We start from the raw sequence: 19,252 nt of genomic DNA, 5'->3' as shown, positions 1-19,252 counted from the left end.
TCAAATAAGGAGCTTTTTGATAGCAAGAAGCTAATATCCAGGATCCAGACATGCCTTAAGTCTGCCCAGGATTTTCCATCACATTCCATTTCTAAACTCATCTCCCATGTTTTGGTGTGAAAAAAAAAAAAAAAAAAAAAAGAAGCAACTATCCAGTAGCTCTATACTCTTTTGTTGACATGATATGTACAGTGTGCTGTGGGAGCACAAAGGGTGGGCTCTTAAATTAGACCTGGGATGATAGAACGTTTCCTGCGATAAATGACATGAGCTGAGTACTGAAGACATGTGAAGGCCCTCACACAGACAGTAAGTGACACCCTCACATCAGGAGTTGGAAGGTCCCTGCAGTTACTCAGAAGAGAGGGGCGGCTGAGCTGAGGCGTAGCCCTGGAGATGAAGGTGGGGTATGAATGACATTCCAGAGGTAGAATATGCTGAACTTGGGGACTGATTAGATGTGGGGGGTTTTAGATTACTGGCTTCAGTGACTGGGTTGGTAATGGACCACTTACATTTATAGGTAATACAGGAGGACAAACAAGTCTGGGTGGGATGAGGGAAAGGAAAAGTTGAATTTCAATCCTCTGAGTTTATTATAGGGATACAACATGAAAGATATTGAGATGTTTATACATTCAACAAATATTTATTAAATTCCTTCTGTGCGTCAGTCAGTGTCCATCAGGCAAGTTAATGGATCCAGCAGAATGTTCTGGACGAGCAATATAGGTGGACACTGAAGACATGGTTGAGGGGAAGAGTGTAAGTGAGAAAAAAAGTCTGAGGACAACACTGGGGAGCATCGCTATTTAAGGGTGAGGCTAAAGGAAGAGCCCAGGATGCAGACTGAGAAACAGTGGCTTCACTCAAACTGAACCCAAATGAAGAGCTTGTTGAGTCTCAGAAAACAAAGAAAACTTCTATAAAAGAAGGAGCCAATGTATATAAAGTACAGATGCCCCATTTATATTACTTATTATTTTTTTTTTTATTATTTTATTATTACTTAGCACCAGTTTGCCAATATGAGGTCAGTGATGAGAGCAGATTCAGTGAAGTAGGGGAGATGCAAGCCATGCGGGGGGTCGACCAGCGTCGGAGGAGGAGAGCAAGGAAGGACGACTTGTTCTGGCTCCTTGGCTGCATTTACGAGAAGAGTTGAGAAAGATTCATCATTTTTCTTTTTTTTTCCTGTGGTACGCGGGCCTCCCACTGCTGTGGCCTCTCCCATTGCGGAGCACAGGCTCCGGACGCGCAGGCTCAGCAGCCACGGCTCACGGGCCCAGCCGCTCCGCGGCATGCGGAATCTTCCCGGACCGGGGCATGAACCCGTGTCCCCTGCATCGGCAGGCGGACTCTCAACCACTGCGCCACCAGGGAAGCCCAGATTCATCGTTTTTAAACACACACCATCCTCATCCCTGCCCTCTCTACACTCCTGCATTTTAACCCTACATTCCTTATCTCTTTTCTCTCACTTGACTTTTGCTCACCTGCAAGCACGAATGTTAGCTATTCGATGCCCTCCTGAGAGTAGGTTTGATAGAAGTGGAGAGAGAAAACACACAGTCCCTGGGCACCTAGGAAATGGAGATCCACAGTAACACCAATGGCTATAGTTCTGAGGGCCCTCGATCTGCCTGGTAGTGAGCATTCACTTCACACACACTTTAAATTCTTAAAAACAAAAACAAAACACTTGCCAGGTAAGGATTACTGTGTCTCTTATACTGGAAAGGGAAAAGAGGATCAGGAAGTTTAAGTCAACACCTTGGATCACACAGACAATAAGTGACAAAATTGGGGCTGAAATCCCAGTCTGGCTTATTCCTGTATCCACTCTACTTTTAAAATATCACAGGAAGGAAGGAACAGTTAAACAACAGGGAGGTTAAGAGAGTTGAAAATCAATCTGATCTGATACCTGTTTGTGTTAGAGCTAGTGTAGGACTCTGAATAGCAACAGCAAAGGCAGTGGATAGGGGCTGATGGAACAGGCAGCTCACCTCCCAAATCCCAACTTTATTTCACCTGGCCAAATAAGTCACACTTGTAGGGAAGTACATCAAATAGAATTTTAAAAGATGCCAGTTTTGAAAGGTCAAGGAGTTGAATACTAGCCATTGGAAAAGTACGTCAATATTAAGAAACCTGAAGGACATGAGGCTTTTGCCGATGGTGATTGCTCTGTCCTCTCTTATTGAAAAGTCTGAGCATGGTCCCAGTGTCTGACTACGTCTTCCTCTATCGCTATTAGACCTAAATCATAGGGACCATTTTTATCACAAAGAAAGGATAGCTTCCCCAGAAGGCTCATGACATTTCCTGAGCTAAGAACTGGTTTAGTCCCACGTTATCTTTCAAGTTGTTTGCCCCAGTCTGCTGAAATAATAAGAGATGCTTGAGCCAGTTCTCATGAGGTTCTTCTTGACGTGGGGAGAAGGAACAAGTGACACATTTTCATTACAAGGTCTGATCCAGAGCCATCTGACTCTGATCTTTCTGGACCTGCAAAAGATCCATTTGTTAACTCAGATTTTCTCAGAAAGTCATGACAGGGAAGAAGTGACAATGATTCTGATATGAAAAAGATTTTACTGAGTGTTAGTTTTATTTCCTTTATGACCTACAACTCTACAGGTTGCAAAATACTTTATACTAGTTGGAACTACAGTGTTTTAGGGTCACTTGTTTGGTAATCGATAGCGTTACATAAAAAGAAGGTGAAAAAGAGAAAAAGTAAAATTAAGGAAATGGATACGTTTATTCTATTTAAATAAATCTCTTTGCTCTTTTGCATTGTTTCTGTTCCTTACATCCTCCCAGATATGCAACTAAGTGTTGGTAATTGCTGGAAATAGCCACGAATTTTACAGAATAATTGGCTGTATTTTAAGACATACATTTTAGTGTGTACACTACATGGTGTAGCTATAAAGTATAAAATAGATTTTTGTATCTTGCTTTTGGAAATCAATCTCATTATTTTTTGTCACATGTGGTGTATATGTGTGAGTGTGGCAACATTTTATAGTTTGAAAGTTCTTCATAGTTTTTAGAAGTTACAAAATAATAGAATTAATTGCTTTGAATTTAGTCATTTTGCACTGGGAAAATATTGATTTCTTCCCCAACACCTTTAATTTCTAATGGAACTTGAAATTAATTTTGGATTTTAATTCTATTTTATTCTGGGTTTGTACATCAGGGCCATTAATAATGTCAGGAGAGTCCTGAGAGAACTGTTTCTGAGCCAGGAGCCCCCAGTGAGCTTTGCAGCATTTGGGTCTCTGTCTTGTACAGAGAGGAGGAAAGTCTGTGTGGGAATGGATATCGCATTAGGATTTTATGGAGTCAAAAAATAGAGCCTGTAAAAAGTCAGCCTCAGATAACTTGCTGAAGTTTGCATCATCATGCATATTATTCACGCATATTTAATCAGATCCGAAATGGTCAGGCCAGCAAAGGACAGATTCCACTAACCAAAATGCCTGGAAAATGGGCTTTTCCGATTCATAAGGTAATAGTTTACTATTATATATGTATATGGTATATGCACACACATTTACACTAATATAAATATATCACAAACTGCAAATTTTAAAATAATTTATATACAGTCTTTCTTTGAGGTTTCAAAATGCTTTTACATGATTTTATATAGTCTCTACTAAAGAGGGTGATTATAATGAATTGGCACGGAGACTCCTTGGGGCCTATGTACTCATGCACAGCCACAGCGCACGAGCGCCCCCGCCCCCCGTGGCTCCCAGAGCTTTCTTAGTCACCCCACAGTAGCTGCCCCCAGGCTGATGAACATCAGTGGAGACTAACGTCGGGAATGTGGGGTGTGACTTCTCTAACCACACCTTCCAATGTAGAGCCAACTTTTCAGGATCATTTCTCGAAATAGTCTCCATGTTGTAGGTATTTTAAACGCCCTGAAAGTCGAAAAAGCTTTGCCAGAAGGAAGGCAGTCCAGCAAAATACAGATTTCACAAAATAGACAGAGAGGGTTTGAAATCTTGACTCTGCCGTGTACTTTGAACCACAGTTATTCACCTGCAAAATGGAATAAGAAATCTTCCTTACGTGCAGTTTTGAAGATTACATGAAATAGTATATGTAAAGTCCAATACTTAACATCCTTCCCTCTCTGTTCCCGTTAATTTTCTTTCAATCCACAGTACACGTTCAAAATTAAAAATTCAATCAATATATACGAACTACTAGGTTTCTCAAGAAATATGGGAATCGTTGGCCTATGCCCACACAACTTACATTCTGGGGGAAAAATTATGAACAAACATTTGGAAAAAATAATTAAGTGTATAAATAGCAGAAAAATCACATAAGATAATAATTGCTACTGAAAAATAAGAAAAAAGGAGAAACCTCTTTTAGCTTGAGTGATCAGAGAAAATTTCACAAAATAGAAAGAGACTATGAACTGGATCCCACAGAGCAAAAATGTAGTGAAAGCGGGAAGAAGGACGTTTTGGGATGGATTTGGGAGGAGAGTGTAAGCACAAAAAAAGGAGACAGGAAAGCACGAGGGCGCGTGGCACTACCTACAGGGATGGACATGAGCAGGCAGACTGTGGGGGGCTGAACGGTGTCCAGCAAAACGCACGTCCACCAAGAGACTCGGAATGAGACTGTATTTGGAAAGAAGGTCTTTGTAGATGTAATTAGTTGAGATGAGTCATACTGGATTAGTATAGGCCCTAAATGCAATGACTGATGCCTTCATAAGAGACAAGAGAGGGAGATTCAGACATACAGACACGGAGACACACAGGGAGGAAGGCCATGTGAAGACAGAGGTAGAGACTAGACTACAATAGCCAAGGAACACCAACAGTTGCTTGTCAACCACTAGAAGCCAGGAAGACACAAGCCAGGATTCTTCCCTGGAGCCTTCAGGGGACGCATGACCCTGCTGATACCTTGATTTCAGGCTTCCAGAACCGTGAGAGAATAAATATCTGTTGTTTTAAGCCACCAAGTCTGTGGTCTTTTGTTAAGGCAGCCCTAGGACATTGCTACACATAACATCCTATCTCTTGGAGTCATTTATAAAGAGAAGGACACAAAGTACCCCTCCTTCAACTTGCTTTCTGACACTTTTCTGATCGTGGATAAAGTAGAGGCTTTGTCTCATACATAGTTCACTATAAGATTTAAGAGGGAGTCCGTTCTGTTGATAATGAAGCCCACTTTACATGCAATTTTCTATAGAACATAATTTGGCATAAAGAAAATTTCATGGACCAGACACCAGGAACACTATGAAATGAAAAGAAAGTTAGTCTCTTACTGAGAAACAAAAAGTTTTTTATTATAGGAAGCTGTATTCATGAAGAACCTAGGGGTAAAACAGGAATAAAGACACAGACCTACTGAGAATGGACTTGAGGATATGGGGAGGGGGAAGGGTAAGCTGTGACAAAGCGAAAGAGAGGCATGGACATATATATACTACCAAACGTAAGGTAGATAGATAGTGGGAAGCAGCCGCATAGCACAGGGAGATCAGCTCGGTGCTTTGTGACCACCTGGAGGGGTGGGATAGGGAGGGTGGGAGGGAGGGAGACGCAAGAGGGAAGGGATGTGGGATCAGATGTATATGTATAACTGATTCACTTTGTTATAAAGCAGAAACTAATTTAAAAAAAAAAAAACAGCAACAATAATAAAAAAAAAAAAAGCAGCTGTGCCCCAAAGAGAGATCCTCCATTGAGTAGGCAGAAGGCTTGGTATGTTCAGAGACTGATAAACGTGTCTTCTTAGTCGTTCAAGGTATGCTATATGTGTGTGTGCACGTGTGTGCGTGTGCACGTTATACACAATCACAGTTCAGTTGCTCTTACATGTGTTTAATACTTACCAGGTGCTGAGCAATGAGTGTGTGGATGAAAATCACATGCTCAGTGCCCTGAGAAAGTCATAGTTGGTTGTGAGAGAGATTATTTCAATGTAAGGCAGTTATTGCTGACACAGATGGGGGCTGGTGTGAAGTATGCCTCAATAAGTGTGTAGCATTTGATTTGATTTCTACTTGAGATCTATCTAGTATAAGAGCTGTCCATGTGTTTACCTCTTGTATTGTAGGTGATTTGTAAGAAACCTGACTGGTCTGTTTTTCCATTAATAGTTTTAATGTACGAATGTCTGTGCCTTTGTCATTGATAAGTTTTAATACCTGATTTGTAAACTTCTCATTATTTCTTATGAATAGAATGTCCTTCTTCATCAAAGAGAAAAGAGTAAATGCTGTGATAATTATAGAGCCTATAATTCACGCCCCATCTTTATCCATAAACTATTCCAAAAGATGAATTATGACAGTCACTCTTGCTTACTGCCATTTAAAAAAAAATTTTGGCTTTGTTTTTGCTTTTATTTTTAAATCTTGTTCTGGTTTTGCTGAGAAAAAATACTATTCTCTTGACTTCACTTTAAAAATGCTTTTTGGCCCTAAGTATATATTTAAACCTAAGGCAGGAAGTAAACTTACTTTAAAAATAAATTCCTACTTCTAAACTGCATCTACATGATCTCTAGGGTTACCAGAAATATGCACAAAGCCACCTCTCCATCCACAGATCGCAGTGTAGAAAGCAAGGGAGCTGGAAACTCTGTGCAATCAGCCTTGCAGTTCAAAGGCTGAAACACTCATCCTTCTCTCTCCATCCACTCTAACAAGCCTCCCTCCACATTCCCTCCCCCAGCCACCCCTGCCCCAGCCACCCCTGCTTAAAGTCTTCCTTTTTTAGTTGACAGGTAGCAGGCAGCCACATTCTGGGGAAGAGAATTGGGACAAAATTCAGGAAATTAGGATGGTTTCATACCTCTTGATAAGACGACTGTAGAAGGCAGCATGTCAGGACATGTTACTTTATTTTTTAGGCATAATCTCTCATCTTAATATACTACGACATCGATAAATATTTCAAAGTATCTACTAAACTACCCCTTCTCAAACTTTGTATATTTATTCTTAATTTTTTAAGTCTATGGACAACAAGCTCATCTTCCCAACCATCAAAGTTCTGTTGGTTGCACTTATGAAAAGCAAAAAGTTCCTCAAGATTCAAGTATGATTCTTCACTGGGATCCTCACTGAAAAAGCACAATGGAGACACAATTTTCTTAAACCAACCAAGAGAAAGACTGCTGGAATCTAAATGATCCCAGCATGAAAATTACGGTTTGTGCAGATTAGATGTTTTCTTTTTGATTACCACATGTGAAATTGATGAGTCAAGTGTCAATGTGAACCCATTCCCTGGCTAAGGAACCACATGTGGTAGAATTTAGGGCCTGATATTCATTTATTTCATCTTAAGATAGGTGGTACATGAGAAGCATAGGGTGAGACAAATAGGAAAAAGAAGTACCAATTTGAATGAAAACTGAACTAATTCAGAGCCCCTTAGAATTTTTTATATAGTAAATAAATTACTTGGGTTTTAAAGAGATATGCTTTTATTATGTATAAGGTCTTTCAAAATCTAATCTGTAGGTATAAGGGATAGGGGAAAATGTTGTCTATTAGTAAACTTTCTTCTGTGCTTGCTAATAGCAATTCAAACGCTCCTCAGCACATTTGTTTTCCATATTATGTCTGCCCTATGAATCATTCTGTATCATTATTTTTATTTCTAAACTACATGTTAGCCCAAAAACCTAGTTCAGGCTGTTGAAATAAAGCTGGGTGTAAATGACAACTTTCACTGGAGCTGTGGCAATGGCACTGAGGCAAAGCAGAAGTTGCAAGACAGGACTGATACCACATTTTATCTGGTGATGGTGGACAGCATGTCCTAAGTGGTGGACTCAGTGTTGATGAGAAGAGGAGGATTTGTTCTGCAGTCACTGCACTTCTGTCACCCATCACCGATCCTGCTTCCTCTCCCGGTCCCCATTTCACTTCAGCACTCTTTGGACGACTGGCCCTGTGGCTCATCAGCTACATGGCCAGCTGAGAAGAGAAGAGATTTTCTATTACAGCTCAGGCTTTCCCAGTAGGTGCCCTGATCACAGAGGAGGAGATGCTCTGATAACTAGGAAGCAAGTGTTGCCACCTGGAGTTTCCTACCCGCCTTCCTCAAGGCATCTAATGTAAGTACAACTCCAATACTTCTCCCAGAACTGCTATGTCATGAGAAGGCAGGACAGTCTCCATTACTGGTTATTTCTCTCCTGTGGAAGTTCAGGATACCTTCTTCTTTCTCACATGGCTTAAGTCAGCTTGATTTAAAGAATTATATATAGGAAAAAATAGTCCTTTTGGACAATGAATTAACCAAGCTTGTTCCATTCACCTTGCTCCAGGTACTGTAGGAACGTTCAGAAGAATCAATCTGGCCCAACAAACTTCAGGTTTTATTCATTCAGGAAGTCTATATCTATGTCACTGAAACCACAAGGGAGCCTTAATATGCTAGCATTTTCTGAATTTCTGAGTACGAATATGCTTTTCATTGAGTATTTTAATGTTCTCTAAGTGGGGCAGACTCATCAACAGATGGCCGTATGGTGGAAAACACACATAGTGTTTTCTAGATCTCTGAATTCCATTGCAGGAATATGTAAGGAAGGTATTTCTCTTTCCACAGTCAAACCCTTAGAGGTGTTTCTTTATCCAGTCTAATTGGATGGCTTCACTTGCCCCTATCCAGCACAGAGAACGTTGATCACATGACTTGGCAAGCAAGATGTGTTTAACTGATGTCTCAACAGGCTTGGATAATGGAAAAGAGTATTATTAGGACATTTTGATGTCTGCTAATGAATAATGACAGCAATTTTATAGGTGTCAACATTGTCTGGCACTTATGCTTGCATCTGTGATGGCAAGAAAGGCCTTTCGGGCTTCCCTGGTGGCACAGTGGTTGAGAGTCCGCCTGCTGATGCAGGGGACACGGGTTCGTCCCCCGGTCCGGGAAGATCCCATATGCCGCGGAGCAGCTGGGCCTGTGAGCCATGGCCGCTGAGCCTGCACGTCCGGAGCCTGTGCTCCGCAACGGGAGAGGCCACAACAGTGAGAGGCCCGCAAACCCCCACTACACACACACACAAAAAAAAGTAAATGTGTTTCACGGTAAAAATGAGTGATGAAGAATCACGTCTGAAGCCATACTTCGGAACCGAGGTACTGAGAGGCCATTGTCCTCTGGCCATCTCAACCCACCTACTGGACTCCACATCCCGCTGCTCCTTTGTTGGGAAGTCTCTTCAAAGTATTACATTTGTAAGTGTAGCTATCATCTCTGGAGAACCACCTGTTTTGACTGTAACTGTGCCAGACATTTTACACATTATCTGTACCCTTCCCAACAATACTGATAGGAGATACTATTATTCTCATTTTATTAATAATGAAACAGGGCAATGATATTCTGGTAAACCAGTTTTACCAAAAAAAAAGAAAAAGAGTTTGTATTTGTAGGGTTGGTCAAGTTCCATGGGGTAAATTCTCCCACTGTATCTGGTTCAAGGTACCAAGCTTTAACAACCAGCTCACAAAGTTCCTGAATACTTAACAATCCTGGCTGCAGCACACCATTCAAACAGGGTGGTGCTAATCTGGGAGATTTAGCAACTTCCCCAGGATCCTACGACATGTAAAAATCTAAGTGAGTATCCCCTTGAGGTCTGAGGACTCCAAAGCTGGGTCTCCTCACTAGCATGCTTCTCCACACTCCATGTTTATTTCTGCCTTGGACTCTGCCAGTCCCAATCTTTATTCCCCAAAAAACAAGGAATTTAGCCAGGGTTCAGTTCCTCCTTGAACCCTTCCTGACCAGCTTGGTTGCATTGTTCTCTCTCTCCTATTACATATACATACTAGCCTTTACACCAGTTTGGCACATACACATCTAATATATTAATGTTTCCTGAATATTTGTCCTGCTTCCTTTTCTAACTACCTCATCTACTTCATAAGGAAATGGGCTCTTGTCTGTATCTCTGCATCCACGTAGTGTGCTGCATACAAAATAGACATAATAGTACTGAATGAATTAAAACTGTCTATGAGTTAGAGATACTCCTATACACCAAGCTTGTAAAGCTGAAGACGTGCAATAGGAACACAGTGACTAATGTCAATATGAAAGCAAAAAAAAAAGTTTGATTTGGCAAATGTCAGATGGATCAAAGGAGAGGCACATAGTGCTTTTAACTTTAATTCTCCTTTCTTGTGTTTTGAGTGGATATAAACATCTCAGAAGTTTCCTTCCTTATCTTTCAATTAAACAGCCCTCCCTCCCTCAGACTTCTTCCCCCTAATGGAACTTGGCAAAGATGCAGAGGTGGGTGTTTTCTATCCCTTTTTCTCCTCACTCTGTACCTTGGATGAGATAGTCACAGGGGAGCTGAATGAATAATGTCAGCTCCTTCAAGACCCGGCTCTGGCATTTTATCACCTCTGAGAAGTTCACAGGTTCACAGCTCCTCTGTTGGTAGAGCAGTCTGCTTTTCTATATGCATTTGCAGATCAACTTTTTGCAAAGGCTCTTTATTCAAAGAGAAAGATATAGTTTTGAAATTTTTGAAAGTCTTTGTAAAACTGAAATTAAATCTTTTCTTTCTATGTTTAATCTTAGCCATCTTTCCAAAGCAAGGCATGAAAGAGGGGATTAATTTGAAATTTGGGGTGCCTTAGAAATGTAAAGGTGCTTGGGCTGTGTTTCTCCAAATGACCTGCACTATTTTAATCCAATGTAATTTATTTGGTTGTAGCTGAAAGAGAGAATGGCCTCTAAATCCCCTTCCAACATTTCTACACAGGTAACACTCCCCACTTCTCTCCACCTTACTTTATTTACAGAGGTCAGGTGAGAATGTGAGCAAAGGAGATGCTGGGATGATTTTTTCTTTTCCTAGTAAGTGTGATTTCAGGAAGTGACAGCACTTGTCATTTTTCCTCTTTCCCCAAATGCTCCAGCTCTGGTAAGAAAGTGAGCTTCTCACCTAGAGAATACACACAACCAAGCATGAGCTTGCTAATACTGTAATTGTACATATTCCACTGATAACTGCCTTCTCTACCCAGCACCATGCTGAAGCTGCAGCCTCCTCACCCTGATTTCCCTCTGCCAATCTCATCAGACAAAAACCAGAAATAAACAAGTAAATAATCTGATAATAACCTCTGAAAAGATGAAACAATTGCTTAAAACCATAAAGGATTTGTGATATAGCATTAAATAATTTCCCATATAATTACATTTATAAATATTTTGTAAACATGAAAATGACCAACCTAGACTGTAAAAGGTAAGCACATGGTACAATTTACCCTCAGCTCACAATCCCAATGAACCAGGGATATGAAAATGAATTAAGATTATAAGGACTTTTATTTTTAATGAAATTATGCACTTCTTTGGAGGAGGCTGTCCAACACTCTATTCTAGTATCCCTGCCTTGTTCCATTCTCGTCTCCACACTCCACACCTGTCCTATATGCAGGACAGGATCAGCTCTCAACATACTGATGAATGAATACATGATGGTGGGAATCAGAACCTTGGTGTCCCACGGCTCTACAGTTGTACCCCATAGTCACTCTTTAATGCCAAGGACACACTGAGCATATGAAGTAGTTCATGGTGTAGGAATGGAACGGGGGGATGAGAGGGACGTAAAATTGGAAGAATTTGGCAATTGTTCACTTGATAACAAAGAGGCACAGTCTGGCTACTTAATGCCACATCTAGATTAGAAACAGCAGATTCACCCTGTTCATATAAATCAGCCTGGGTAGCCATTATATTTGCTAATACAGCCTTTTATCTTTTCAATGAGTATTGGTTAAAATATTTAGACACTCTCTGATCTTTGAGAATCAACTGTATCAGTACTCCGTATCCTTAAGCTACTTATAAGCAGACAAAAATTTGGCTGGCTGTTTTTTAAGACTTCGCAGTACAATAAAAGTTACAACAAGATCTAGGATGCTTTCTATATTTACCAAGCACTTTAAGAGGCAATATTTCATTGAATCTCCCAGAAGAAACTTAAGTTCAGAGAAGTTAAGTGATTGTCAAAGCACAAAGCCAAGGCAGCCCAGAGGGGGAAATAAAGGAGGCAAGGAGGAAGTGTATTAAACCCAGTGCTTCTCATTTAATTGCTGTTAGTGACCTGTAACTAACAGCATGTAATGGGAGAGCCGACCTCAGCCTCCAGGGGTGTAGGTGGAATCCACACAACTGTGCTAAGAGGGCTGGAGGAATGGGATAGGGTACAGCCCTACACTAGGCACACTCAGCTGATGAAGGAAAAAGGCTGGCCAGATAGCCTGAGGGTTTCACAGTAGATCATCTGATTTCAAACCCTGAGTTCTTTTCCCTTTCCACAGTTCTACTGTAGTAAGAACACACACATGATTATTACATGATAAATCAAAGGATTGTGTTCATCTTATTCAAAGTTCATACCAAGTTTAAACAGTTTTTTATCATTCACTAGATGGTCAGTATTTAAACACATCTATATTTATTTTATTTTATTTTGTGTGTGTGTGTGTAAGTTCAAATCCTGTTAATATAACTTTTTTTAACATCTTTATTGGAGTATAGTTGCTTTACAATGGTGTATCAGTTTCTGCTTTATAACAAAGTGAATCAGCTATACATATACTTATAACAAAGTGAATCAGCTTTACGTATACATACATCCCCATATCCTCTCCCTCTTATATTTATTTTAGAGCAGCTCATGCAGTCAGCCAGCACAGGAGTTGACTGCACTATGTTATCTAAGATCTTTTGTTATCGTTGCAACTTATTTTGCCACTATTACCATATAGTCTCACAAGTTACTTTAACGAATGGTGTCTTAACATGGCAATATTTTCCTCAAAGATTATTTGAAACGTGGGGGTTTGTGTGCCCAAATATTGAATCTGTCCATATAATTTCTTAAAACTCTACACCTCCTGTGATTGTTTGTGCTGTCATGTCTATCACTGCGCCCTCTGCTTTGAATTAATGCATCTTTTATTATCTACCCTCCTTTTTCTGTTTTTTTTTTCCTTTGGCTTTACTCTCTCTTCTTAGCTTTACAACCTTCATAAATTTGGATAAAGGACATTGCTTTTTAAAAAGCTCTTGATGCTTCTTAGGTTATCTGTCATTTATTCACTCTTAGATTCAGTGCATATTCACTGAGCACATATTATATGCTGGGTGGGCTCTGGGGATAAAATGGTGGACAGAACCTGGCACTATCTCCTCTCAGATATTATAGTCCAGTGGAAAAGACGGATATTATTAAAGAATCACAAATGATAAATGCAAAATCACAGCCATCACCAAGGCTAAGAGGAAGATATAGGTCTTGAAATAAGAGTTATTGACCTAATTACGGGTTCATGGAAAGCTTCCCTAAGGAGGTGACTACTGAGCTGAGATCTGAAGGATGACTAGAAACATACCAAGCAAAGCAGAGAGGGAGGATGTGCAAAAGTCCTGTGGTCGTGGCAGTGGGAGGGGAGAGGGAACAGTGTGAGGGCACCACGCAAGTATGGAAAACTGAAAGGAGGCCAGTGGGACTAGCGGGGAGACAGGGAGGAAGAGTATGGCCGAAAACCAGGTTAAAGACACAGCCATACCAAGTAGGACCTTGTAAGCCAACTGAACTTACAGCTGAAGGACGGATTCCAATTCCATAAGGCCATGATTCCACCCAATGACTGCCCTTTTTGTTTTTGTTTTTTTGGTAGCAATGGTCAAATTCCAAGTTATCTTTATTGGTGTCTAAGTTTGTGGTAGTTCCAAATGGATGCGGGGGACCATATTCCCTTGTGCCAATAAATCTACGTTTTTATGCCCTAGGTTAGTGTGACTTTCAGCAGGTAGGAATAACTTTTTAAAAAATTATGCTTTGAATTAAGTTACTTATGGGTATAATGGATTATAAATAACATGGTGTGAGCTACTGAAATCCACTTCACTTTTCATGTGTGCAGTAATAAGGTGCAGTATAATTTATGGTTTACAAATTTATAGCCCCAGAGTCATAGCTCCAGACTACAGAATGTAGAATAGTTTCCTTTTAAATTTCAATTTTTCTTCTAAAACTGGCTGGTGAAAAATTTACTTTTGCATTTCTGTGGCAACATCAATCCCTGTTTCTTCTTAGTATTTCAGAATTCAGAAATCACATAATTTTAAAATTGGAAGAGATCTTCATAGGTCATCTAACTTACCTCCTCCTACTTCCTCTGGAAACAGTCATGTCTGTATATCTGGGCAAGGTGAAATTCCCTCCTTTAGTAAAAAGATATCTGGAAAAATATTTTCTCTCAGAATGAAGGTCTGGCATCTAGTAATTCTTATAGAGTTCCACCCCAAAACATTGCTTATATTTGTCAAATATCCTCTTGCACTTGTGAAAATAGCAAAAAGGTTTCATATTATTGAGGATACCCTGGGGATTTCTAGGGCAGTTCCATATAGGGGACTAATAGGATATGTAAGAATGACTGAGGTCAAAGATAGACCCCAGCAGCATGAGAAAAAATATCTGCTAAGCCCTGGCATAAGGGATAGGTTTTTGAATTAATTTATGTAAACCAGAGCCATAATTATGAAGTGTAAAGAACACACGTGAAAAAAATGAGATGATAATTTGATTCTAAGAAGCATTTGAGGTATTGGAATGTGAGCTTGGAGATCTACTGAAAAGGGTCTATCTATCACCAAGAGATAGATAAGAGAAAAATACTGTAGCTACAAACATGAAGTTTTGCTCAAAATAAAGACAAATTCTTACACTTTTGGGAGAATGAAGTAGGGATAAGTCAATGTAACAAAGCAAATAAACTATTTAACATGATCATTCTACCCTCTGTGTCTCTGTGTCATGATTTTATGTTTTGATATGCTACTAGTCAGTTCTTAGAAATTGATTGAGAATGGAATACCTGCATAAGGAAATTTTAAAGGTATGCAACTGCAAGAATGTAATGTATTTGCATATATTCACAAACTAGCCTCCTTAGTTTTTGAACACGAAAAACTCTCTCCCTTTCCTGCAATCTGTGGCTTTTCTCGTAGGATTTCCTCACCCAAAGGATGACACCCTGTCTCCTCATGGGAGTGGTGTGTAAATGACAATCCTCTGAGCCCTGTATAGAATTCACTTGAAAATTAATTCCTCCATGTATAAGCAACAAATAAACAAACAGATAGGTCTAGGACATACCCAGATCACTTTTAATGTTCTTCAATTCTTCTGGAAAAACAAAACCCTATGGAAACCAATCATTCACTTCAAGCTCAAATCTGCCATGGAAACGATAGCAAACAATGAATGGCAGCAGAAAATTAAGTGACAAATTGTGTGACATGGACAACTATTTGTATAGAAATTCAGAGCAAAGGGATGACTGCACTGAATGGGATGAAGTGGCAATAATTCACTGAGTACTAACATGCTAAAGCCCTTCTCAGTGTTCTCCACACATCATCTCATTTAATCTCACAATGGCTTTATGAGGCGGTGCTGTTATTAATCTCATTTCACAAAGGAGAAAAATGAAGCTCAAACAGTTTTAGTGCCCACAATTACAAGTAAGTCGATCCAAGTTCAAACTCAGGCAGTGTGACCTGTCAAAGAAGGGCTTCGAGCCTCTATCTTGGACTACAACCCGGCCTGGACAATCACGCAAGGAATAGTTTTCTCATCCTGGCCAAGCCTGGACCAGGGAAGAAAATGTGTTAAACAGTTAGCAGCCTAATTGTAATGTTTGAAGCTCTCCTAAATATTTAGTTTTACTAAACTTCAGACTTTAGTTAGCTGTTCTTTACCTTTTTAAACTAGTACTATTTTAAAATTACCAAAGTTCCTTTACAAAAGGGACACTTGGTCTTTCACTGAAAATAATGAGGTAAAAATTGAATAATGCTAACAAAGATCAAAACCACAGAACACAGAATAAGCAACTGGAAGTCTCAGCTCCTTGGATTTCAGAACTGTAAGAGACCTCAGGAGGCACTTAGGCGACAGAGGAATTAAGGAAGTCCAAGAGAAGAGAATGACTTCCTGCAAAGGCACCCAGCATGGTGACCTCACAGGCAGCATCAGAAGCCCATGCAGTCACTGACTATGTAAAAATGCCAAATTGTTCATTCTGTATCAAACTGAATAGCATATATTATATAATTTTCACAGTATTATGTGCTGGGCCAGACCCTCCCAATTTTTAACTAATTCATGGGAGTAACTAAGAGATATATCAAGTCTTTTAGCTTATTTGGAAGCATGTGCCTTCTACAACCCACAAGATATATCTTTCACAACAAAATTGTGTCCAATCAATCCTTTCTTGAATTCTGCACTATGGTCTTCTAACATCTATTTATGCACACACATGATTTTCAACATTTTGGCCTTATTTGGGGAAGACAATGAGCGATCAGGCTTTCATTGTTAAAATGAATGATTCTATATTCATACACACAAAAATTACATAAAGGAAGAGTAGAATAAACAGCAGGGAAGAGATAATTTCCCTCTTTTACATTTATAACTTCCCACAAGAGCCAAATCTAACCACACTTAGGACATTTCTAATACTTGGAGTTGTTAACTCTTTAAAAAAGAAAAAAACACTCAATTATTCAACTACTGGCATATATTTTAAATTGTTTTTAATTTAATATGTTTAAATGTCTTTTTTCTTTGCTGTGTATTCAATGAAAGAAGCAATTATAAAAAAATTATTTGCTTTTACATTAAATATAAAAGTGGTCGCTGAGATAGGTAACACTTGTAACCACCACCAACTTCTTGTTCTTTCCTTTAGTTAGAATTTCCATTCTCAGAAACAAGACTGTGATAGTTAAAGGTGGTATTTATAACATATTATATAAATTCTACTGGTGGAGTGAAGGCACTTTGTTTCATCTAAGTTACTTAGTTCAAGCATTATGTATCATACAATGAATGTCATATGATGAAAGTTACTATTTTGATGTGATTGGAAGGGTACAATTTAAGTCATAACTCCTTAATTCTAATTATTTTCAATATCAATCACTTTGGTTCTTTATTCATTAAAATACTTTTTTACATATCTATATATAAATACTGTAGAGATGATGAATCTACAAGTGTCTGTTTTAACTCTTTTATATCGTCCTATTAATGTTAATTTTTCTAGTTCTTTTTGTCTCTTGCTGTTTTAAAATATCCTCCTAAACAAATTAATAAGTGCAATAAAATAAATTACAAATTTTTTTTCCTTAGTTGAGGTCTTACAGTATATGCTGAACTCAATGTCTTATTGTACATTACTACAAATGATATGAAAAGTCTCACAGAACGGTATTACATTTTTACTGTCCCCAGAACTCTAATAATATTTTGCTTGTTATTATTTTCTAAAAGTGAAATGAAGAGAAAGCACTCTGTGTACTTAGAGGATTTAGATATTAGATTTTCATACGGAGAGAAGATTGAAGAAGACTGAATCTCTTTCCTCCTTCCTTCTTACACACACACACACACACACACACACACACATCATTCATGCTTCATAACAGATGACCTTCTTCTTTCAACTATATGTTTTATGGCAAATCTGTCTTCAAAAGTGTTATGCATTATTGGAAAATTAACATTACAATTATAAAGTTACTATTCATTTTTAATAATCTTTGAATTATAAAAATATAATTTTTATTTAACTTTTCAGGGAAAAGCTATTATGCAAAACAAGGCACATCTGTGTTCTAAAAGACATTTTTGCATGCTAGTTTTTATTTTTTAATATTTAAAAAAATTTGCCTTCTTGCATTTTTATTTTACATATACAACTTCAATGGACTTTCTTACACTTACCAGCTCATTTTTCTGATCTAAAAAATGTGGCCAAATAGTTCTAAAAGAGCACTGAGACAACTATCATCCAGAAACTAAATGTTCAAATTATACTCTGTCTGCCTCTCTGATGAATTGATAAATAAGTATCCAGTCAGAGACATCACACTAACACAATTTTCCAAACAATCTATCCAGACAGATGTGGCTTAGACACATAAAGTCACATCCAAGAGCAGCATTCCAATCTCAACTACATGTTTATGGAGCTTCGGAAACGTTGGTCCTTCTTTTTGAGTCATTAGGCTTGAGAGAATATATTTTGACAACTAGAATACTATTCTAGAAAAGCAACAGTGAAATCTGGGCTCTTCAGAATCAAGTGATTTACTCTGTGGATTATTCAGGTTGCTGAGCTTTAAAGCATAGCTGAAGACCTAGGATTCTCATGCAATTACAAGTTTAAAGTGAGATAAATTGGCACTCACAGTTGTGGCAGGTGGCCCCACTGTATCCCGTCTCATCACAAGTGCATATGAAGCTGTCCCACGTTTGCGAGCACTTCCCACCATGCTCACAGTGATTGGGCACACATCTGTCAGAGAAAGAGACAAACAGAAATAAACCAATAAACAAATGAGATTTATGAGTGGCTAAATTCCAAGGTGTCTGGGCAATATATCATTTCAATGCCAGGTTGCCTTACCAAGGCAATTAATCCTTGTTTAAGCAGATTAATATGATTCATGATGGAAGGTGCCAAGCGCACAGAAGATGATGTATCACAGGCTTGGTGTTTCCCATTTTTGAGTAAACAGTAGAAATTAACAAACAGTTGAGAAATTCATTTGCACATCACAGATTCATTTTATTTTCCTTTTGCAAAATAAACAAAGACACTAGCTAAATTTCCTCCTGGTGAGAGACAAAACATTAGCCATCTTGTTTCCTGTACTATCCTTTATCAAGGCCAATAGTACCAAGTCAGAAAGGGGTAATGCTGAGTTTTTTTTTATAAGCAATATGAGTTTCTGAAATAATGCCACAGCAATGAGAATATACTAGCCTCATAAGAAAAGATTTCTAAGTCTTCCTTACCCCTCCTCCCATGCCCCGCTGGCTAACGAAAGCCACCTTTATAAGGAGGCAGCAAGTATAATATGGGGGAAAAATGCAGGTTTTGTGTTCAAATCTTTGTCTTTTTCTTTACTTAATAGCCAGTTATGATGATGTAATTTAACCTTCCTGATCCTCAATTTTCTCATTTGAAAAGTGGAGTAATTATACCTATCTGATAAGTATTGGGTTGGCCAAAAAGTTCATTTGGTTTTTCCTTAACATCTTATGGAAATGAACTTTCTGGACAACCCAATAGTTTTGAGATTAGGAGGTAATGTTCATAAAGTAG

At 38.8% G+C, this 19,252-nt stretch overlaps 1 protein-coding gene across 1 annotated transcript in view; it reads right to left on the bottom strand.

Moving 5' to 3' along the window:
- Window positions 1–19,252, bottom strand: part of CNTNAP2 (contactin associated protein 2) — a 1,481,544-nt gene that overhangs the window by 794,515 nt on the left and 667,777 nt on the right. The window contains exon 13 of the mRNA XM_060107754.1: window positions 18,333–18,439. Within this exon, the coding sequence (XP_059963737.1) occupies window positions 18,333–18,439 (107 nt within the window). The remainder of the gene's footprint in view (window positions 1–18,332; window positions 18,440–19,252) is intronic.

The sequence above is a fragment of the Mesoplodon densirostris genome, chromosome 9 (genome assembly GCF_025265405.1).
Source record: "Mesoplodon densirostris isolate mMesDen1 chromosome 9, mMesDen1 primary haplotype, whole genome shotgun sequence".
Lineage (NCBI taxonomy): Eukaryota > Metazoa > Chordata > Mammalia > Artiodactyla > Ziphiidae > Mesoplodon > Mesoplodon densirostris.
Note: the sequence above shows the minus strand (reverse complement) of the source record. Positions and strands in the feature narration are given on the sequence as shown.